The sequence below is a fragment of the Pristiophorus japonicus genome, chromosome 1 (assembly GCF_044704955.1).
Source record: "Pristiophorus japonicus isolate sPriJap1 chromosome 1, sPriJap1.hap1, whole genome shotgun sequence".
Taxonomy (NCBI): Eukaryota; Metazoa; Chordata; class Chondrichthyes; family Pristiophoridae; genus Pristiophorus; species Pristiophorus japonicus.
Window position 1 is genome coordinate 109098459 of NC_091977.1, and position 23011 is coordinate 109121469.

At 40.1% G+C, this 23011-nt stretch overlaps 2 protein-coding genes across 10 annotated transcripts; one reads left to right on the plus strand and one right to left on the minus strand.

Moving 5' to 3' along the window:
- Nucleotides 1-850: 850 nt before the first annotated feature.
- On the minus strand, nucleotides 851-9721 carry rmi1 (RMI1, RecQ mediated genome instability 1, homolog (S. cerevisiae)). Its single transcript, XM_070882233.1, has 2 exons — nucleotides 9462-9721; nucleotides 851-2985 (listed from the first exon to the last, which is right to left on the minus strand). The coding sequence occupies exon 2, from the start codon at nucleotides 2935-2937 to the stop codon at nucleotides 949-951; it is 1989 nt and encodes a 662-aa protein (XP_070738334.1). The 5' UTR covers nucleotides 2938-2985; nucleotides 9462-9721; the 3' UTR covers nucleotides 851-948.
- A 231-nt stretch (nucleotides 9722-9952) lies between these two features.
- On the plus strand, nucleotides 9953-21764 carry hnrnpk (heterogeneous nuclear ribonucleoprotein K). Of its 9 annotated transcripts, none has more exons than XM_070882272.1 (15): nucleotides 9953-10060; nucleotides 12266-12398; nucleotides 14045-14142; nucleotides 14300-14356; nucleotides 15464-15507; nucleotides 16393-16465; nucleotides 16646-16759; nucleotides 17232-17360; nucleotides 17702-18036; nucleotides 18705-18756; nucleotides 19038-19053; nucleotides 19161-19228; nucleotides 19942-20111; nucleotides 20768-20841; nucleotides 21310-21764. In XM_070882272.1, exons 2-14 carry the CDS (start codon nucleotides 12326-12328, stop codon nucleotides 20796-20798), a joined length of 1260 nt encoding a protein of 419 aa, XP_070738373.1. In that variant the 5' UTR covers nucleotides 9953-10060; nucleotides 12266-12325; the 3' UTR covers nucleotides 20799-20841; nucleotides 21310-21764. The 9 variants fall into 9 exon arrangements, with proteins under 9 accessions (XP_070738373.1, XP_070738348.1, XP_070738356.1 ...); XM_070882247.1 differs by having other exon boundaries at nucleotides 16393-16464; nucleotides 16636-16759; XM_070882255.1 differs by having other exon boundaries at nucleotides 16393-16464; nucleotides 16636-16759; nucleotides 20773-20841.
- Nucleotides 21765-23011: the final 1247 nt, after the last annotated feature.

Here is a 23011-nt window from a genome sequence, read left to right on the forward strand (position 1 = left end):
TAGTGGCAACTAACCAGTAGATCCCACTTGCTCTGCAACAGGAGGCCACAGAAACGTCAACTCCCTTATCCACTGTAAATAGCCCAGTCACCTACCTGAAATATTTAAATGCCCTAAAAGCAGGAAATGATTCAGGGGTGCAGGTAAGGGGCAAGTTGAAGTCCCCTTACCCATGTCGAAAGAATTCCAAAGATTCACCATTCTCTGAGTGAAGAAGTTTTTCCTCATTTGGGGCTGAGATAAGGAGAAACTCCTTCACTCAGAGGGTGGTGAATCTTTGGAAGTTTCTACCCCAGAGGGCTGTGGAGGCTCAGTTTTTCAGTCTATTCAGGACAGAGATCGATATATTTTTGGATATTATGAGAATCAAGAGATATGGGGATAGTGCAAGAAAGTGGAGTTGAGGTAAAGATCAGCCATGATCTTCTTGAATGGCAGAGCAGGCTGAAGAGGCCGAATGGCCGACTCCTGCTCCTAATTCTTAGGTTGTTATCTTATGTTAAAGGTTAGGAGAAACTTGTTTTACAGAGCAAATGCCCGACCAAAATAAAAGAACAGCTTTATAAAAGGTTAACGGATAAGTAATTGAAAAATATTTTTTTTTTTAAATAGATAGGGAAAGGGCAAGGAAATAGGTCTAAATGGATAGCTCAAGCACTCACAGTACATCACAGGTGCAATAGGCAAAATGCCCTCCTTCTGTGCTGGTAAATTCTATGATTCTAGCATTCTCATATCTGCTGAAGCACTAAAGACTCCTATCAAACTACAGGATGCAGTCTAGCCTGCTTGAAGTTTAATAAAGACATTGAAAATATTTTTTAAATTGTTTAATTTTCAGAAGTCAAATTTCACAAGTTAAACATATACATGTATTTTTCATATGATTAAAAAATATCTTCCAAATCTGTAATGCAAGAGCACACAGCAAAAAAGTCTCAAACTTGTTTAATTATTTAACACAATCTTTTCTTCATGTGCACGACGTTCTAAATCCTGCAGATCTTCTACACTTACTTCGTGGAGAGTCAAAACTCGAGCAGGAGTAACAGTTGGGTTAAATTCAATTGTCATTAGACAACAAAGGTCCACTAATTCCTGCTGGCATTTCTGCAACCCCGCAGTTACCTCTTGCTGCCGATTAGGACATTTTATTGAGACTCTCATTTCAGCCACTGAGAAACCAATCAGGCTTCTCAAAATATCATCACCAAGTTCTACATCCATATAGGCAGTACCATCTGATATTCTAGCTTTAATACTCCACAGACCACCATTATTTGTGAGTTTGTCCAGTAAAGTAACAATGAAGCCTTTGATTTGTACCACAGTTATTACATCAGGTTTCTTATCCAAGAGAATATTCAGGTATGTAAATGGCGGAGAATTCAATTCTACAGAATCATTGTTGGATTTTCTTCCATTTATATTGCTTATTTTCACACAGTCTTGATGAAAATTACCTCCATTGCTGGAAGAACTTGAAATCACTTCAGACATAGTGCATACATTTTCAGGATTAGTGACATGCATCGGTCTACTGTCAAAGGGCTCACGTGGCACTAAAGATGTAAGCTGCTTACTTTCTAGTTCCATAGTAAGAATATTTGTATTATTTTTTCTTTCAATGGAGTTAATGCCGATCTTGTTGAGGGAATTCTGAGATACTTGAGCATTTAAGTTACTTAGCATGGAACTTGGCCCTGCATTTTCAGTATATATGCCATTTCCAAAAAGTTTAGCTTGGCTTTGTAATCGATAACCAGAAGTGTTATCAGCAACTTTTACATTTTGCTCTTGGCATGGACTAGATCTGGTGTTTGCTGCTACTGCAGCAACACGCTTCATATTACTTCTCTGCGGTTCCTCTACTAAGGATGTGTGTGATTTTGGGGACAGACTCATTGGTCCATCAGGCTCAATTTCCGCATTCATTTCACCCTGCAAGAACAAATCGTCATCCAGTTCATCCAAGGGAAACTCGTCAAAGTCTTCATCGTTATAATCTAATGATTCTCTATTTTTACTTTGAAATTCTCCAGGCATTTGTAGAGCCTGGAACTCCATACTTTGCCATCCGCTACCTCGAGCACTGGTTGGAGGCTTTGTGCAACTTGAGATACTGCTTGAAGTGCCAATTTTACTACCATACCCACTTTCAGAATCCATCGTGGGATCTAAAAACAGATCACTGTCATCAAAACCAGCCAACAGCTCATCATCTGAAGGTCCCAAAAACTGAGACATCCCATCAGTTCGTTCAACTGTATTTTGATCATTATTATTCACTCTAGTTATAGCAGTGTCATCTGGTTCTCCAATTAACCTTGCAAGTATACTCTCTTGGGAATTTTCTTCTACAAGGGACTCCACTTCACCCCCAAGCACCCTCACATTTTCAGCTTTAAGAAGCAGAAGTCCTAGCCGGCAGCCAATATTACCCAGTAACAAGATTTTTGTGCCTGGTGAAAGGCTGCTATGGAGAGCGGGAATCGGCTGGTACTCCATGCCTTGGAGCTCCTGGACTCCATCTGTTAATTGTAGCATTAACATTCGGGTTGGTTTTGCTTCCCAGGACCTCTGAGATATTTGTGTTGATGTCACTTGTTCATTCGTGGTGTCCTTTCCCCTGATTTTTTGGAGCTGGCTGTATGCAGCTTGACTAACATCAACTAATGAATCAATCTGCAAGCAGTAAAATCCATTGAGCACACTCTTGTGCGTTTCTGAGATTCCATCTGGCAAAATTCGGTGCTCCAGATCTCGGAGGTCAGTAAGAAGCCATTGCTCAAAAACTTGTTTGTTGATTTGTGCCTGTGTTAAAGCAGCACCTTGGTTCTCCTGTTGAATCCACTCTAAACATGCTTGAAGCCAATGTGAAGGAACTTTGAGGTGCCATGTTGCTTCCAGCCAAGTTTCTACTCTTGCAGAAATCATTTTAATTTTCTAAGTTTCATTTAATGATCTTAAACTCCATAATGAAACCTAAAGAATCAGAGAAAAATATATTTCCATTTTTTTTTACTATTAGTTGCTGTATTTTAATGTCCTATTCATCAGTATTTGGTCTGCAATCTAGCATGCTTTGTAAAGCCAATGCTCATAGCAGCCTGCAGCACTACATAACTTAAAATAACATTTATTTGACAGCCTGAAATGGAAACATTCCCAAAATGCAGCTGCCCATGTCCTGTCTCCATACTAAACATTACAACAGTGACTGCACATCAAAAGTACTTAATTGACTGTTAAGCGTTTGGGACACCCAGAGATCGGACTCCTGAAAAGTGCTATATAAATGCAAGTTCTTTCTTTTAAATCTCATTTGCACCACCCTTTCTGATCTATATTGGCTATGTGTTCCCACCACATAGAATTTAAATTCCTTGACCTCACTCAAATTACTCCAGTTTCATACCATAGGCGTTGCAAGGAAAACTTGCATTTATATAGCACCTTTCATGACCACTGGACATCTCAAAGTGCTTTACAGCCAATGAAGTACTTTTGAGTGCAGTCACTGTTGTAATGTAGGAAACATGGCAGCCAATTTGCACACAGCAAGCTCCCACAAACAGCAATTTGATAATGACCAGATAAACTGTTTTTGTTATGTTAATTGAGGGATAAATAATGAAACTTAAAGAATCAGAGAGAAGTATATTTCTATTCTTCCCCCACCCACCCAAGTTTAAAAAAATTATCTTTTAAATTAAGTTTTTAAACACCTCTCCATCCGTGGCACAGTGTCTGTCCCTTTATTGGATTTGGTCATTCTATGTAAGAACATAAGAAATAGGAGCAGAAGTAGGCCATTAGGCTCCTCGAGCCTGCTCCGCCATTCAATAAGATCATGGCTGATCTGATCTGATCTTCTCCTCAACTCCCTGCCCGCTCCCCATAACCTTTGACTCCGGTATCATTCAAAAATCTGTCTATCTCTATCTTAGTTATATTCAATTTTGCTAAGCTGAGAGGTAATTTAGCCAGTGGACTGGAAACAGCTACTTGAAGGTCAGAGCAGTGGGAGGCATTCAAGGGAGGAGATCCGGAGGATTCAGATCAAATTTGTGCCCTAAGAAAAAGGGTGGGACTAACAAATCTAGAGCACCCTGGATGTCTAGGGACATACAGGGTAGGATAAAGAAAAAAAAGGGAGGCTTATGACAGATACCGAGGGCTAAATGCTGCAGAATCTCTAGGAGTATAGAAAGTGCGGGGGTGAAATTAAAAAGAATATTAGGAAAGCAAAGAGAGCATGAAAAATTCCTTGGCAAGTAAAATCAAGGAAAACCTAAAGATGTTTCATAAATATATTAAGAGCAAGAGGATAACTAAAAAGAGGGTAGGGCCTATTAGAGACCATGAGGGTAATCTGTGTGTGGAGGCGGGAGACGTGGGTATGGTTCTTAATGAATTCTTTTGTGAAAACAGACGCAAAGTGAGGGGTGGAGGAGTATGAAATATTAGATGAAATAAACAGTGAGAGAGGCGGCATTAAAGGGTTTAACAGCTTTGAAAATGGATAGGTCCCCAGGCCTGGATGAAATGTAAGCTGTTAAGCGAAGCAAAAGAGGAAATAGCAGAAGCTTTGACCATCATTTTTCAATCCACTCTGGCTTCAGGTGTGGTGCCAGAGGACTGGAGGACTGCTAATGTGGTACCTTTATTTAAGAAGGGAGAAAGGGATTGACCGAGTAATTACAGGCCAGACGGCCTAACCTCGGTGGTGGAAAAATTGGAAAAAATTCTGAAGGACAGGATAAATCTTAATTTAGAAAGATATGGATTAATCAAGGACATTCAGCACAGATTTGTTAAGGGAACTTCGTGTCTGACTAAGTTGATTGAATTTTTTGAGGAGGTAACAAGGAGGGTCGATGAGGGTAGTGTGTTTGATGTAGTGTATATGGATTTTAGCAAGGCTTTTGATAAGGTCCCACATGGCAGACTGATCACGAAAGTAAAGTCCCATGGGATCCAGGACAAAGTGGCTAGTTGAATCCAAAATTGGCTCAAAGGCAGGAAGCAGAGGGTAATGGTTGATGGGTGTTTTTGTGACTGGAAGGCCACCAGTGTGGTTCCACAGGGCTCAGTACTAAGTACCTTGCTTTTTGTGGTATACATCAATGATCTAGACTTGAACATAGAGGGTATGATTAAGAAGTTTGAAGATGATACTAAAATCGGCTGTGTGGTTGATAATGAAGAAGAAAGTTGTAGACTGCAGGAAGATATCATTCAACTGGTCAGAACAGTGGCAAATGGAATTCAATCTGGGGAAGTGAGGGATAATGCATTTGGGGAGGGCTAACAAGGAAAGGGAATACACATTAAATAGTAGGACACTGAGAAGTGTAGAAAAACAAAGGGACCTTGGAGTGCATGTCAACAGATCCCTGAAGGTGACAGGCCAGGTATATAAGGTGGTTAAGACGGCATATGGAAAGCTTGCTTTTATTAGCCGAGGCATAGAATACAAGAGCGGAGGGTTATGCTTGAACTGTATAAAACACTAGTTAGGCCACAGCTAGAGTACCGTGTGCAGCTCTGGTCACCGCATTACAGGATGTGATTGCACTGGAGAGGGCACAGAGAAGATTTACGAGGATGTTGCCAGGAGTGGAGAATCTTAGCTATGAAGACAGATTGAATAGGCTGGGTTTGTTTTCTTTGGAACAGAAGAGGCTGAGGGGAGACCTCATTGAGGTATATAAAATTATGAGGGGCCTAGATATAGTGGATAGAAAGGGCCTATTTCCCTTAGCAGAGGGGTCAACAACCAGGGGGCATAAATTTAAAGTAATTGGTAGAAGGTTTAGAAGTGATTTGAGGGGAAATGTCTTCACCCAGAGGGTTGTGGGAGTCTGGAACTCACTGCCTGGAAGGGTGGTGGAGGCAGAAATCCTCACATTTAAAAAGTACTTGGATGTGCACTTGAAGTGCTGTAACCTGCAAGGCTACGGACATAGGGTTCAATTTTCCCCAGTGACTTGCGGCATTTTTTTTGAACAGGCTGCTCTTTTTGGCCTAAGTTGAAAAACCAGTTTCCCCAATCAATTTGCACCAGCGTAACTCAGTCAGTTACGATTTTTTTAAGTCAGTTTTTTTTCTGGGAGCGTAACCAGCCACCTACGCCACTTCTGGCCATTTAGGGAAGTTTGGCCAGCTGAGAGTTACTCCAGTTCTGATTAGGCCAGCGCATGTGGCCTCTCCAGAAAAACCTTAAGGAAATTGGCGCAGCAGATGCCCAGACACACAAAGAATTGAAAAGCACATAGTATCAACTTATCACCAACCTCGCCCGAAGGATGTCCGTTCCCATTCTCGGTCCCCAGTTCTCTCACACAGTCCAGTTCCATTCTCGGTCCCCGATTCTCACAGTCCAGTCCCATTCTCGGTCCCCGATTCTCACACAGTCCAGTCCCATTCTCGGTCCCCAGTTCTCTCACACAGTCCAGTCCCATTCTCGGTCCCCGATTCTCACAGTCCAGTCCCATTCTCGGTCCCCAGTTCTCTCACACAGTCCAATCCCATTCTCGGACCCCAGTTCTCTCACACAGTCCAATCCCATTCTCGGACCCCAGTTCTCTCACACAGTCCAGTCCCATTCTCGGTCCCCGATTCTCACACAGTCCAGTCCCATTCTCGGTCCCCGGTTCACACGTGAGAGCGAGCGCGAGAGCGAGATATCTCTCTGACACTGAGCTGAGGTCCCAGGGACCAAGAATGGGACCAGACCGGCAAGCCCTTTGGGTGGGGTTGGAGGTAAGATGCCCCGGTTCTAGATTCACCCACGAGGGGAAACATCCTCTCTGCATCTACCCTGTCAAGCCCCCTCAGAATCCTATACGTTTCGACAAGATCATCTCATTCTTCTAAACTTCAATGAGTATAGGCCCAACCTTTCTTCCTAAGACAACCCCTTCATCTCAGGAATCAACCTTGTGAACCTTCTCTGAACTGCCTCCAATACAAATATATCCCTCCTTAAATAAGGAGACCAAAACTGTACGCAGCACTCCAAGTGTGGTCTCACCAACAATGTAGTGTACACTGTAGTGTAGCAGGATTTCCCTACTTTTCTACTCCATCCCTCTTGCAATAAAGGCCAACATTCCATTTGCCTTTCTAATTACTTGCTGTACCTGCATGCTAACTTTTTGTGTTTCATGTATAAGAAGCTCCAGATCCCTCTGTACCTCAGCATTTTGTAATCTCTCCCCATTTAAATAATTTGCTTTTTTATTTTTCCTACCAAAATGGATAACCTCACATTTTCCCACATTATGCTCCATCTGCCAAATTTTTGCCCACTCACTTAGCCTATCTATATCCTTTTGCAGATTCTTTGCGTCCTCTACACAACTTGCTTTCCCACCTATCTTTGTATCATTACACTCGGTCCACTCATCCAAGTCATTAATATAGAATGTAAATAGTTGAGGCCTCAGCACTGATCCCTGTGACACCCCACGAGTTACAGTTTGCCAAACTGAAAATTATCCATTTACCCTGACTCTGTTTTCTGCTAGCCAATCCTTTATCCATGCTAATATATTACCCCCAACCCCGTGAGCTTTTATTTTGTGCAGTAACCTTATGTGGCACCTTATCAAATGTCTTCTGGAAATCCAAGTACACGACATCTACTGGTTGCCCTTTATCCACCCTGTTCGTGACAACCTCAAATAACTCATGCAAATATGTCAAACATGATTTCCCTTTCCCAAAACAATGCTGACTCTGCTTGACTGCACAGATATTATGATTTTCTAAATGTCCTGCTACCACTTCCTTAATAATGGACTCTTCCTGCTTTCTGTCTCCCTCCTTTCTTAAATAGGGGTGTTACATTTGCAGTTTTCCAATCCGCTGTTCTTTTCTTGCATTTCTCTTATAATGCATCTTCAGACATTTTCAACACACGCTATTGTGTAATCATCAGTGTCACGCCAAAATGATATTTTATAATGAGATTGACCCAATTTTAACAAAGCTAGTGTCTTGATGGACCACCAAATGGCCTAGTTCATATATTTTGAAAAACCAAGATTACGCATTTCAGTTTGAGTAAAACTTTACTCTTTCGGGGCATTTCACTTTTTCTGATATTCCTATTCACAGATTTGCAGGCATGGTCTGATACCACCCCTTGATAGCTGGGATGAGGGGTTGACAGAAAAAACAGCTCCAAAAGAACTCTGCTGCACAAATCCTGCCCCCCTCTCACATTAAGTTCCACTCGCCCATCACTCCTGAATTTACTAGCCTATTGGGGTAGAATTTCTATTTTTACTCTTTGGTCAGAAAGGAAAATCTTGTGGGTGGTGCTGGGTCGCACATCCCTTACAGAACCAGTCGGATTCCGTTACCAAAGTGCAATACTCCTGGTACGATTTTCCTTTCAGCTTTCTGTGCATGTGATGCTTGCTGCATTCCAGTAAAGATGAAGCTCTACCCAATGACATCTCCCACTCCCATATTGTATTCAATTCAAAATCCTTATACTCTGTTGCAAGATCCTCCATGACCTTGCCCCATACCTAAAGTCAGAAGGGACTTGAGCACATAATTCTAGGCTGACATTCCAGTGCAGTGCTGAGGGAGTGTTGCACTGTTGGAGGAGCCATCTTTCGGATTAGACGTTAAACCGAGGCCCCATCTGCACTCTCAGGTGGATGCAAAAGATCACATGGCACTATTTCAAAGAGATGGGGAGTTATCCCCGGTATCCTGGCCAATATTTATCCTTCAATCAACATAACAAAAACAGTTTATCTGGTTGTTATCACATTGCTATTTGTGGGAGCTTGCTGTGCACAAATTGGCTGTAAAGCATTTTGAGACATCCGGTAGTCATGAAAGGTGCTAAATAAATGTAAGTCTTTATTTTTTTAATACTGACATCTCCTCCAATTTCATACTACTTCCAGTATTGCTCCAGCTGTTGCCAGTGACAATTAAATACAGATCAACATTTTCAAAGTTCAGATCCTGTGTATGTTTTTTTTGAAGAAAGTCGGTTAATAGTTTCATATGGTGTATTAAAAATATGAATTATAAATATTTTCAAAACACGCAGATCTTCACAACGAACGTTCTAAAACCAAGAGACAAGAAGGAAAGCAAAATACTGTGGATGCTGGAAATCTGAAATAAAAACAGATGGCTGACCTGCTGAGTGTTTCCAGCATTTTCTGTTCTGATATAAGGAGCTAGTTTCAAACAGTAGCCAATTAAGAAAATGCACTTTTAAAAAGATGTGGTCATAGCTGACGGTTGTAGAATACACTGCATCCATGATGAGAACACGTCACTACAGGTACCTTTATAATTTGCAGTGGAAAGTACTTAAACCCACAGATCCATTGATTAAAGGCCCAGTAAGTAAAGCTTCATTGAACTAAAACCACATTCGCGCAGTATTTTCCTGTGCTGCTTTAACGACCAATACTAACCATATACTAAGATTCCCACCAATGTATGTCAGTATGCGATACCCAACTCCCGTCCCTTCACTGTTGTTTCTTGTTCTTCCATTTGCAACTGCATTTTTCCAGAACGTAAGAAATTTACGCGCCAACCATACGGCGCGGCCAAATATCGCGATATCTCACAGGTCTTCACCGTTTCTTCGTTGTTTAAGAATCGTTTGTTCTTCACAAAAATATACAAAATAAAAAATAGTCGACGATATTTCTTAATGTTAGCATGATAATGAGCAGTTTTAAACAGTAATCACGCAAAGCATCTCAGAAGGAAGCATGTATATTTTAAATATAATTTTATAAAAAGAAACCGACGACAGTGCGGCCTCTGTGACGTTTTTGATTGACGCGCACATTGACGAATGGTAACGAGATGTCTCCGGTTACGTCATCGGTTTAAGCGAAGGATTCGATTCTGGACCAATCGGCTGATGAACTCGGGGAGGTGGGCGGTTCATGCGCACGCTGGTGCTTGTGGGTAAAACGCTCGCCGCCACACCAGAGTGATCCATTTTGCTTCGCTTGTCTTTAAAGCTGAGCTCGGATCGTCCACGCAGCCGTCAGCTTTAGTAAGTATCGGGTCCTATCGGCGCATCGAACCCGAATTGTTCGTGCTTTTCAAAAAAATGTTGCGTTCACAGTCGACAAAAGGGAAAAAATATTAGATTTTTTTTTAAAAATGCGAAGTTCTATTGTAAGGCGCGCGTTTTGCTGATGGTGTGGAAGTTAGGAGACGGATGTGGAAGACATTTTATTTTACCGATCTCTTATATTCTCGGTTACTTTGAGCACCGTAAGATCGTGAAAATACAAGATTTTTTTTTTAAAATTTTCCAATTCCTATTCGACCTCCCAAAAAATCTTAAGTCAACAGAATAGAGCTACCCAAAAATGCGGGCCTAGTGCGTGTCGGGTGATTTGCGGCCCTGGTCTAAAGCGCTCCTGTCGTCGTCGTTTGAAGGCTCTTCCCCTTTGTCGTGTCACAGGATAAATGGCGGCAGGGTTTCATCTGCCCTCCCCTCGCTGAAAAGGAAGAGCCGATCGATTGCGAGTCTCTTGGCGTGTAAGCCGCGCCGCCATTTTAAGGACGGTTGTTCTCCGAATCAGTGGTGGATTCTGGAATCCCTTCAATTTTCTCCTTCAGTTGGAGAAGGGCGGCAGTCACGTGCCCGCGGCTCGAGCCCAAGCGCAGCGAGCTCGCGCCGACAATCCTCGGCCGCTCGGCACATTTCGCTGCATCATCGCATCGGCCATTTTGAGGTGGTACCTTGTAAGCGGCAGCAGTCGGGGTAGCGCATGAATTTTTCAGTAGAAATTTGTCTGCTTTCTACTCTTTCCCTCCCCTCCGAGACAATGGCGTAGGGTCCCGTCGCGGCGTTTTTTTTGTTTCCGACTTGGCGGCGACTCGTGTTTGTAGATGCGACTGTTTCGAAAACGCCGTTAATATCCCGTCGTTATGTTTAATAATTGCCATACTTGTATATTACAGGTTCTGAGGTATTCCCGCTCGGCTTGCTTCGTGGAGGCGCTCGAGTTTAATCCCGACACGCGCCTTTCGGGTCCTTTTCCGCGCACGTGTTACTTCGTATTTAGAGGAGTTTAAATTTACACTCTGGCCCCCTCTTGTGTTAATACCCGATGTGATACATAGACTTTGGAAAAGCTTGAAATTATTTTAATGCTTCCATCATCCATAGAGCGGCATCAGCATTAGTGAGTTACTATGATATCCAGTGTTGGAGCATTTTTTTCGGGGCCTCTGGCTGTTTTATGTGCTATCTTTTTTGATAGAAAAAAGCTCCCAATGCCTTGAGGGAAAATGGCCGCCAAGCCAAACTCTGGGGGAGGGGGGAGAAAGATAAATTAGATTTACAGATTAGCACAATGCACTTAATCTGTAGAGTATGTATCTGTACATATGTAGACTAGTACAGCATTATAGACATTATTCACAGAACAATGTGATGAGTGGAACTGGCAAACTATACTGGGGATGAGTTGAGGGCATGTATAGGATTTGTCCCAACTTCATTGCCACAGATAAATTGTAAAATAGTGTAAGAAATCAATGCGTGGATTTTACACGCCTGTGATGGACAAATACAAACCATGATTTTTTTTATTCTGGTGTTCAATGCACAAGCTGTTCTCCCCAATGTAGGTTATTTGAATAACAGTCACAATTATTTAATGTAAGGAAATAATTTGATTGTTGGAAGAGTGCCCCCTATTGTACCAGTGTGACATTGCCATCGTGTGGTCCTTCTGAGCAAAATTTACAAATTAATGCCAATTGCCTTTTTGCTGTGAAGGATCGTGTACATTTCCAGAATCTTTCTTCAGTTCAGGCTTATCAGAAAACACTTGCATCCAAGTTTAAATAAGAATTAAGCAATGTAAATGTGAGTTTACCAATGTGATGCTTTTGATCAAATGTCTTTTTAAGCATTCCAAAGGTGTTGAGTGTTTCTTTGCTCTGCCTTTGGTTTATTTTTATTTTTTTACGAGGGGACTCTTAATTCCAAGTTGCTTAGCGTAAATCTAATTCTAAATTTTAGCAGCAGTGTTCTGCTTCATTGTTGACTTGCACTGTTTGAATTGTTAAATAATTTCACCTGAGTTATTTTAGAATAAGCTGCTCACTTTGTAAAATCGAGTTATGTATTAATCATGAGTGGTTATGGCCACAAGTAGTTCACTTGTCTTTTTGTATTAGTGGAGGATTATACAGCAAATAAGTTTCATTTAATTGGAGAACAAATTTTGTCTTACAGACTAGCTGCCTATCCAGTTTTGCATATTCTTCGCAGTTCTTGCCTTTTTTTAAAAAAAAAATGGAGACTGATCAGCAAGACATCAAGTATAACAGCCCAGAGACCAACGGTAGTAGTCTTAGCCCTGGTTCTTGTATGTTTTGCTTTTCTTGCACTTTTTGTATTGTATTATATAACTGTTCATTTAAGAGCTGTTTGAAAACTGGCACATGAATATTGCTTAGTTTTTTAGCGGCCCTCATGTTTTTTGTTTAATATTATGCTATGAAATGTTTAATTTCACTGGATTTCTTTTAAATAGATTGATGATGTGTACGTTTTACTTCAGTGTTGTTTTGCAGAGCAGTCTTAAACGAAGGCTGGGAATGTCGTCTCCGTGCTCAGTGTGTAAGGAGAGAAAATTGGGTAGTGCAAACCCTATAATGGATGGGGTAGAGACCAGAGCATTGGTAACAAATGTGTTTGCCCATTTCAATCACTAAAGGCTATTTCCTCATCTCTCTCTTCCAGTTTAGTCAGTTGGCTTCCCCATCCCATAGCCACACTCCAAGATCCTTGAATGTGTGTTGTCTCCCAGATCCATAGCAACTCTTCTCCTGCAACTTCTTTTACATAATCCAGAGGTTCCTGCGACTCCGACAGCAACTAAAGACCCAAAATAGTCACAGATAACTTTTGAGTGCTGTGGTACATTATCCATCCTCAACATGGTTGACTGTGCTGTTGTCCTCTTCTCCATGTGTTCCTTTTGCTTGATTCAACTCTTGCCTGTTAATTGTAGCCAACATCTTTTTCCACCTTTTTTGTGCCATCACCCTCAGATTCCAAGAATTGCTCTGTTTCTACATGCTGCACCCTGATATCATCCACAGGGCATGTGGTTATAGATCTCTCATCAACCCACCAAAAACATTTGTACATGTCTTTTAAGCTCCAGACTTGTACTCCAGTCCTGTTCCCCCTCCCCCTCTTAATTTCAGTTAGTGTGCCCTGCTTGCTGACCTGCACTGGCTCCTTGCTTCACATTAAATAGTCCTTGTTTAAAATTCCTATGGCTGTACCCCCTTTACTCCTGCTTTCCCCATCCCAAGCTGCATTCTATCTTTCTCATCCCTCCCCACCCCCACTTGACTGCCTAGGTCCCACTGGGTGGAAATCCCTCCCTGAACACCTCTCATCCTTAAGATCTAGCAAGCTTTTGGTGAGATGTTCAAGAAGGGTGTAAAGTAGGTTTAAGAAGCAAGATATTACTGATGTAAGTCAGTCTGTGCCTATGAAGAGCACAGGCTATTTAATGTGTTCTGCAGAAGGGTCTGCATCTGAAATATTAACTTGTGTTCTTCACAGCTGTTAATTAACTGGTTTCTAGCATTTACTGTTCCAGTTATTGCAGTTAAATCTGAATAATCCATAACTAGAATAGATGGACAAGTGGAAATTTAGTACTTTAAAAGTTAATCAGAATAACCAGATTAAGCAACTTTGACTAGTTCCATCTGATTTGATAAATACTATGATCACTAAGAGCAATTGTGAAGTACATTCTCCAGGTTGGATTATTGAACAGTTTTTTTTTTTATGATGCACAGAAGGGAAGTGGTGAATTGCATGAAGTTACTGTAGATCATGTTAACTAAATGTTACCAGATTGTTGTACCAAACATAGTGGGAATGAAACTGAATTGACAACTGTTGCACTCGTCAGATTATTCTGAAACTAGGCAGTGTGCCAAAACATTTACATGAAACTTGATATTTTTTAACATACAAAACTTTCAGGCAAACGTCCTGCTGAGGACCATGATGGAGAACAAGCCTTTAAGAGGTCTCGGAATAATGACCAGTGTGTGGAGCTACGGCTTCTGTTGCAGAGCAAGGTGAGATTGTTGGTTTCATGTAATAGGTGTCTTGCAAACAATATCTATCAGCAGATTTAAATGGGTTCATATTTTAAAGAATCCATGAAAATGTAGAAAATAGTTCATATTTGGTGAAGGGAACTTGAGTTGACTTTTTATGATTTTTGTTTTTAAGAATGCTGGAGCAGTGATTGGAAAAGGTGGCAAAAATATCAAGTCTTTGCGTACAGACGTGAGTATACATCTATAGCGTGGGTTAAAATGTATTTAGTTCTAGCACTCTGTCCAGTAAGTTGTTAATTGTCATGTTGACTAAAAGTCTACAAAATTTCAGTTATGCTGTGAATCTATTGCTAGTCAATGAAACTATGGACATATTTTAAAATGAGTTAATTATGCTGTTCTGGGAGGACTATGAAAGCCATTTGTAATTGAGTAAACCATATAATCTCTACAATTTATAGCTGGGCTGGATCTGAGATGTCAGTAAACACTAGGATTCCATTTTAAATTTATGATAGTGTCTTTGTAAGGTGTCCATAATTGTGTAACAATCCTTAATTGCAGCATATTATTTTGAGCTAAAATATTAACTGGAGAAACATTGCAGGTGGCTGGTGTATCCCGGAGTATTCCCAGAGTCAGAACTTAATTTTTTTTTTTAAAGATGTCCATCTGTTCTTACTTCCAACAGCTGTACAGATGTACGTGAAGGACAAAGACTGCTTTATGTAAAGAAGAATGCTTGATATGAAATTGGGTATAGAACAGTGTTAACTATGTTCCATAGAAGATGATGGGAGGCAATGTTTTGAGAAACTAAAACTGAACAGAATTGTTAATTTTTATATTAGCCAGCGTAAATAGATGCCCTGTAGCAGTTTAGGTTTAATGTTAATAATTTCATTTAGAAGTATAATTGATGTAGTTATTTCCCTTGTTATAAGGAGAAATACTGTTTAAATTAACTTTTTTCTAAAAATGCAGTTATGAAGTGCCTCCATTATTGTATAGAGTCTTCAGAAGTCTGTACAGAGGATATATAGAGTGATGAGAATAGATTTTATAATATCATTCAATTAAAATTTACTCCTTTTCCCCCCTCTTCCCTCTCCTTGTTTTTTTGGCCATTTATCTCCGTTGCCCTTGTACTGGATCGACATGTTCCCTGCGTTGCCCATCATGACGTTGACCCATCTGCCCCTTGAACGCCCATCTGAATACCCTGGTTGGCTATGCCCATAATGTGCTCAAATGCCAAATGGGCACCAATACCTGAACTTCACTGAATGCCCTTGCCCAATGCCAACAACCACGAACGCCTTTGTGACCAATGCAGTACAATGCCAGTGTATCAGTCCCAGACAGCAGTGGCCCCGAGCGGTATGTCCCAACAGTTTATGACTCGCTGCCTGATTAGAACGAGGAATTGTATCTATATAACCTGAATTTGTTGTTATTAATTAGTAGCCCCTTGTAGAAAGTGTACTGTTTTCAAGTTATTTTCTGTCTATTTTCCCCATTAAGTCTTTTGTGGCTGGTCTTTATTACGTGAGTTGCCCACCCAGAGAAATCCACTAATTCATTTTAATGGAAGGAGCACAGCTTCAAGTGTTGCATATTTGCTGCATTGTAAATCATGATTTGTTATATCTGTCTTTCTTGCACTATCCTTGTGGCCCACCTTGCTCCCCACATTGCCTATTCATAGTCTTACAAGCTAACTTTTGTCACCCTCCACTTTCATTTGTCTGTCTCATTGTTTTTGTCTTTTGTTTTGTATTTGGTTTCTTGCAGGGGCATAGTAGTGCTGTTTCCACAACTAGTTTCTTAACTTTTCTCCAAATTTCTGTCGAACACCTTTTTTAATACTGTTCTCCATGATACTCACATACCTCTTCCGCTTTTGCCTATGAGAAGGTGTGCCAAAATTGCTAATATATATCCACGGGTTTCTCAAATTACTGGTGGTGGGGAAGAATGAATTTTCCACTTTCTGCTCTCAGCTATACATCGTTTTTCTTGCCCACTTAATCTGAGCCCTTCCAGTTACCCATTTTTCCAAAACTGTCTTAATTTGAAATGTTAAATTAGTTAAATTTGCATGTTTATTAGTAAATATTTATTAATGGGGGTTTTACTAAATGTGTAAAATTTAATTTTAATGTTAAGATCATGTTTAAATTGTTTCAAAATGCTATGAATGGCTTACTCACTTTGTTTTGTTTCCTTTCTCCTTAAATCAATGGTTTAAAAAATATTTGGCAGCATATTGAGTATAAATGCGGATATTGAAACAATTGGAGATATATTATCGAAGATCATCCCAACTTTGGAAGAGGTGAGCCATGCTCGGGTTTTTTATAACTAGGTGGGATAATGAAATGTGGCCTTGCTAATACTCATTGAGCTAAATAATCAACCTAGAATTCTAACTTTAAATTGGTTGAACATTAAGAAGGAAGTAAGTGCCACAGTTCAAGAATTTTATACTCTTGTTGTTGAACTTTTGACTCTACAGTACCAACACTATAAAGGAAAGGATTTTGATTGTGAACTGAGGATGCTGGTTCATCAGAGCCAGGCTGGAAGTATCATTGGTGTCAAGGGAGTTAAGATAAAGGAGCTAAGAGAGGTAAGTTGAATTTACTTCTGAACTTGGTGTTTTGCAAATGTACACTTTATTCTGATTGCTCTGAGGAAGTGAATGTTTTGTGAATAGTCAGATTAGTGGATGCATGTTCCCTGGAACCCACTGCTGTTAACATACTTAAAAAAACATTTTTAAAAAATGCCTTCCTGGAGCACATGTTGCTGAATTCACTCATGTAAACTTGGTTTGAAAGCTGCCATGGGTAAGGGAGTTGAATTCTCTGGATGGATAGACTTGCCAATCCTCCTTCAAAAAGTTGTCTTGTGAAGAACTATTTTACACCACCCATAAAGGACCGAGTTGTGTTGCAGTGTTCTTAACTCTGCCTTATCCCATGTACAGTAGAATTTCAATCACATTAATATTGAAACATCTTGATCTCTTGTACACTTTGATTTTAAGCTATTGTATACAGGAAATAGAGTAGATGTGACATTTTGCTCCTTGATTCCAGAGCACCCAGACAACTATTAAACTGTTCCAGGAATGTTGTCCTCATTCAACTGATAGAGTTGTTCTGCTTGGTGGAAAGCCTGACCGAGTGGTTGAGTGTATCAAGATTATCCTAGGACTATTGGCAGAGGTGGGTACTATTTCATCTATCTGCATTTACAAAAAAGTAACGTTTTTAAAATTCTATTCTCCTGTGTACATTGTTTTGCTGATTGACCATCTGTAGCATGCATGGGTGTAACAAGGGAGGATTACTCTGTTCCTTGTGTGCTAGAAAACCAAAATTAACTTAAATTTCTGACTAGATTGGACTTGCCAATTTTAGGAAATTACTATTTGATTCCCTGACTGCATACTTTGCTTCTCAAAATCTGACCAGCTTCTAATGTAAAATGTTCACTTCAATGTTTTATAAGCTGTTAACAAGCAGCTGCATGTGAGTAGCAATATAATTCTCTTTTTTTTCTTAAGTCTCCTGTCAAAGGGCGTGCACAGCCATATGATCCAAATTTCTATGATGAAACTTACGATTATGGTGGCTTTACAATGATGTTCGATGACAGAGGTAGACGTCCCGTTCCCTTTCAAATGCGTGGCAGAGGTGGACCCCATCCTCCATCGCCTGGATATGAGCGCAGGGGTCCCATGGGACTTTCAGGCAGAGGTGGCCGGCTCATGGCTCCACCCAGAAGAGATGCTTATGATGACATGAGCCCACCAACTCGTAGGGGTCCACCACCTCTTCCCCGTGCTGGAAGAGGCAGCAGAGGTGGCCGTGTTGTCCCTCCCCCACCTCCACCCAGAGGGTAAGTTTGATACTGAAGTGTTGCCACCAGTAACTTAGTCTGTAAAAGTGACACTTGGAGAGTGACTGAGCCATGTGGTCTCTGATGTAAAGAAAGGTATTTGTATGACTAATTTTGATGCAAATTATGAAATTTACAATTTTGTGAACTTGAATTCTTTGGGGGATATATTTAGGGGTTTTTTCTGCAAAAAAGAGAACTTGAAACTTTATACAGCTAGCATTTTTGTGCATCAGTGGGAGATAGTTGCAATGAGTTCAAAGTGCATACATTGCACTAGTTGATATAAGTATCAGTACTTGCTAGCTCTTTACTGGTCCAAAACAAAATGTGGTTAAGAGGTTGAATTTGAAATTAGGCCCCAAAGCCATGGTTAAGGCTGCAACATCTTCCAAATGTAATTTCTCAATGGGATTGTCTCAGGAGCAATTGTTCCACCCACACACCATTTTGGAATAGTAAGGACTGTTGAGGCTATTTTGGCCAAGTTTAAAGTTGTCCCAACAGCTACTGGGTAAGAATAATGGGCTAGTGGGAATTTAAGTAGAATTGGAGTCTCAAATCTATTTGCTATTTCTTAGACAACAGTCTGTACCATCCTGACTTACCAAAGTAGTCTGGATTTGGTGCAGTTGCTGTGTTTACAAATAGCTCCTATTCCATTGTAGTGACCGTACTCTCTATGGCAGGAACAGAATGAATGACCGCTATGATGCAATGGTAAGTGTAACTGCAGTTTTTCTTACTAATTTGCATTCCTAAAACTAACATTTAGTGTGCACCAGTTCATATGACTAACCAGTACAGATAAATTAAATGAGGTCCTGCATTTTCATTGCTCTGTTAACATTTTCTTAATGCCTAGCTTGTAGGACTTGTGATTTGCAAGGCTTAATATCCTGTTTGAATATGGTTAGATTTGGAGTTGAACATTGTTGAAGTTTTTATGTATTAATCTGCTTTCTCTTGACCCCCTCCCCCTTTTTTCTTTTCTTGAACAGGGTGGTACTGCTTATGGTAAGTTTTCATTTAAAATTTGTTCAATCCTTTGATTTTCTTAGTGGGATTAAGTCAGCTAAGTTCACTTAATTCTTGAGTAACTTTTTTTAAATTTTGGTTTTCAGGTGGCCGTGGTGGATATGGTGATTTGGGAGGCCCAATCATTACTACACAAGTCACAATCCCCAAAGATGTAAGATGTTTTTTGAAAAAAAACTTGAGCTACTGCTTTGTATTTGCTTCCCAGATTAAGATAAAGCTTTGGTAATGGGATATTGAAGTCTGCCTAGATTAAATAGTTGGCAAAAATGAGAACCAGTCAATTCCCAGTGTTTGACAGGATCATCATTTAACCTGTCAATCTTGTTTGAATTGATTTAAAGGAAGTACTTGATCATTATTTACATTGTAGTAAATTGTCTCCATATACTTGCAGAAGTAGACACCCTAGTTAGAAACTTTGTATATCCCTTCCTGCTAAGTAGTTCTGCCATGTTAGAAGCACAAGTAGCTGCTCAGACACTGCCATAAATTGCACCAAAGGTTTCTTCTAGATTTCCTTTTTAAGCTGCATCACATTTGGCTCAATGGTTGCACACTTGATTATGTCAAGAGGTTGAGTGTTCTAGGTTATGACTACAAATGTTGCAATACTGCACTGAAGTGCTATCTTTCAGATTTTGTTGATACAAGTCCATTTGGTTGGATGTTGGATCATGCAATGGCATTTTGAAAAGAGAAGTTCACATTCCCTCAACCCAGTGGCACATAACTTTTCTAGTGTTTTGTGGGATTTTGCTGCCTTGTCTACATGGGGTGGTGCACTAAACATTTGTGTAGTAATAGTATTTGTACATTTACAATAAATATCAACCATAATTTCTGACTTGGTATTTACACCAACAGCTGGCTGGTTCTATAATTGGTAAAGGAGGCCAAAGAATTAAGCAAATCCGTCATGAATCTGGAGCATCTATCAAGATTGATGAACCGCTTGAAGGCTCTGAGGATCGTATAATCACCATTACAGGCACACAGGACCAGATCCAGAATGCACAGTATCTGCTGCAGAATAGGCAAGTAGTAATAATGGATGTTTTGAACTGTTTGTGTAGCAACTGAACTGACTTCTGCTTGCCCTTTCACCTGCTAGGTCGTGATTACTGTTAAGCATGCTTCATTTAAGTGTTTGTTCTGAGATCTGCTTTTTAAACCATTTTAAAATTCCCATTGCAATTAATTCCACATAGTATCTGCTGTTTCAATGTTTTGTAAAAATGACTTTAACCTTAAATGATCAGTGGTTTTTAATGTCTAATGAGACTTCATTAGCTCTAATGTTAAAAATGAGAAGTATAGAAGATCAGTCAACTTGATTGTGGTCTGGTTCTGTGTGGAAGACTAGTGATTTTGTTGTTTTTGACAGTTGGATTGACAACAAATCACAGTCTGCCATATAGCGCAGATCATACCTCTCCAGAAAGTTGTGTTCAATCTTTACTTTCAGTAAAAGTTTAATTCTCAAGTTCTGCAACAGCAATCTACCATTTCCTGTTTATCTTAAAATAAAAATACAATTCCATGCTGTGCTGTCCTGTTGCGTACACAAGCTTTGGTTAACTGAAATTTTAGTGCTGGGTCGAATTGATCTGCACTCGCATCCGAACATTCATTGAAAAAAACAAATGTTTGGTCAAATTAGTTTATTTTTTTTTACCTGGTTTCTCCCCAGTGCAGCTACAGCAGCCGCTTTGCGCCCTTAAGCTGACCCGTGCGTTCAGATACCGCAGCTCCACACGAGAAAAGGTCAGTTTGGTAGCGAGAACGTTTTGTTTTGGTGGCGGAAAGGGTCAGTTTGGGTAATTGAATTTGGGGAATTACAATTGGGTGTGCAATATTGCTGATGACCTCTGAAGGCAAAGATTTCCTTTAGAAGTTCAGAATATCAAACTTTCGACCCAGCACTAGTGAATTGTTCTAATTGCATGTATTGAAAGCACAGTTTTGTATATTAAATGGTGTTGGAAAGTATGTTCTGACTAATCCTTGGCAACCAGAATTAAGAATATTTTGCAAACCTGTTGCAGTAAAGTTCCTAGAGTGCAAAGCATCCAGTTTATAAAATTTTAACTAAGGGTTGATTTTTGGTGCATTTAATCAGGAAGATGTTTGGGTCAGTGTAAGCAATGGGATTTTTTTTTTCTTTATCGTCTGCCTGCAATTAAAGAGCATCACTTGTGTTCAAAAATCTAATTCTGTGCTTTCCTTCCACAGTGTGAGGCAGTACTCCGGGCAGTTCTTGTAAAACAAAAAAGTGGAGAAGATTGAAGGAATACATCGCTGCTTTTTTGTCACTGCTTTTGTTTGAAGAGCCAACATTCCTCTGCTTACATAGATCACATTGGGAGCATAGATCATATTCTGCTTTTCATCATTTGTAATGTTTTAATTAGTGAACCTTAGCACAGCTTAGACAGTTTGAATTTTCCAACAGTGATAAGAGTGGATTCTGGGTTTTATGTTTTGTTCTAAATGTTTCAGTGGTTTATTGTATTTTTCCTGTAACTAAAATAAAGCTATGTAACTATGGTAACATTAAGATGTACACTGTTTATGGACAATAGTACTGGTAGTTTAAATGTGCCAGATCCATTCAGTAAATGTGCAGAATGCAATCTTGTTTTGTAAGGAACATTTTATGGTTTTTAAAATAAACTAGGTAAACTAAACTTGTGTATTTTGCTTGAGGATGACTTATTCCTCATACTTTTGCTAGCTGAGGAGCTGACAGTGAGCATAAGTTAATCCCTACTTGGCCACTTTTTGGAATGATAGCTGAAATTGTTTCTGCTCAAAGAATTAATTGTCTTCCACTGTTATCCTAGCTTGCTCAAGAACTGTTACCCTAGTTTGCTCTAACTATCAAAATGTCTCCATTGAGATCCTTTTTAAGCATTTCACTGTAACCTATGCAAATTGCTACTATGTAAGATGTCTGGAGTATGAGTAGCTAAACCTTAAAGTGGACTAGGTATTTGATCTAATACAGAATCTTGGACAAGTCTAGTGTCTTGTAATTGGTTAAACTGCCATAAGCAGTGGAGCTGGAATGTACTTTACTATTTTTTTTAAAAAGTAGTTTTGGTAAGATTTTGGCAGCTGTGCTTGTAAGATGCATTCTACAAGGACTGCAGCTAATGGTCTGAATCTCAAGATAAACTTTTTTAAGGTTTCATTTTCTTGTCACACTACTCCAACCTGTCAAGATGAAGTATGTTTCTCACAACTGTCACCAAATATAGTTCTGAGGATTTTAGTTGCACTAAGCTGAAGGGTTTATGGGGTGTTATTTGGGACAGTGACAGTTTTGCCATTTGAGCAACTAACCTGCACCTATAAATGAGCAGGCAGAATGGTGGGAGAGGAAAGTAGGTGTGCAGGGGTGATGCATCTAAATCACCAAAGGAGGGGGAGGTTCAGGAGAAAGTTACAGTAGTATTACCCCTCTGCTCGATTGGGAACAACCCCAGTTTCTCCATATAACTTAATCCCTGCTACCACTGTCCTAGTCCAGTAAACTTCTGCACTCTCCCAAGATCTTGACAGCTTAAGTGTGGAATTGTTCTACAGTTGAGGCATGTGTTCTACAATTAGGTAGTTAAGTGGGAAACTTATGCCACTCTATTTGGACCTAGCAAGCAATTCCCTATCTCTGGCCATTAGGCAGGCACCTTAGGTCATTTCCTTCAGATCAGCTACCAACTACATAGAGGAGTTAAAAGAAATTGTGGGAAATAAATTACACCAGCTTAAAGGCATAGAACACTCAGGAACATGAGCCTGCTCCGCCATTGATTAAGGTCATGGCCTCGGCTCCACTTACCTACTTGCTCCCTAAATTGTGGATTTTAGCAAAGCTTTTGATAAGGTCCTACATGGCAGACTGGTCAAGAAAGTAAAAGCCCATGGGAGCCAG

Bases quoted from the DNA above. Each gene is read 5' to 3' on its own strand.
- rmi1 (XM_070882233.1), bottom strand. From the start codon at position 2,937: ATGATTTCTGCAAGAGTAGAAACTTGGCTGGAAGCAACATGGCACCTC.
- hnrnpk (XM_070882247.1), top strand. From the start codon at position 12,326: ATGGAGACTGATCAGCAAGACATCAAGTATAACAGCCCAGAGACCAAC. The intron at 16,760-17,231 runs GTAAGTTGAATT...CCTTGATTCCAG, and splicing joins AGATAAAGGAGCTAAGAGAG to AGCACCCAGACAACTATTAA. The intron at 18,037-18,704 runs GTAAGTTTGATA...ATTCCATTGTAG, and splicing joins CCCCCACCTCCACCCAGAGG to TGACCGTACTCTCTATGGCA.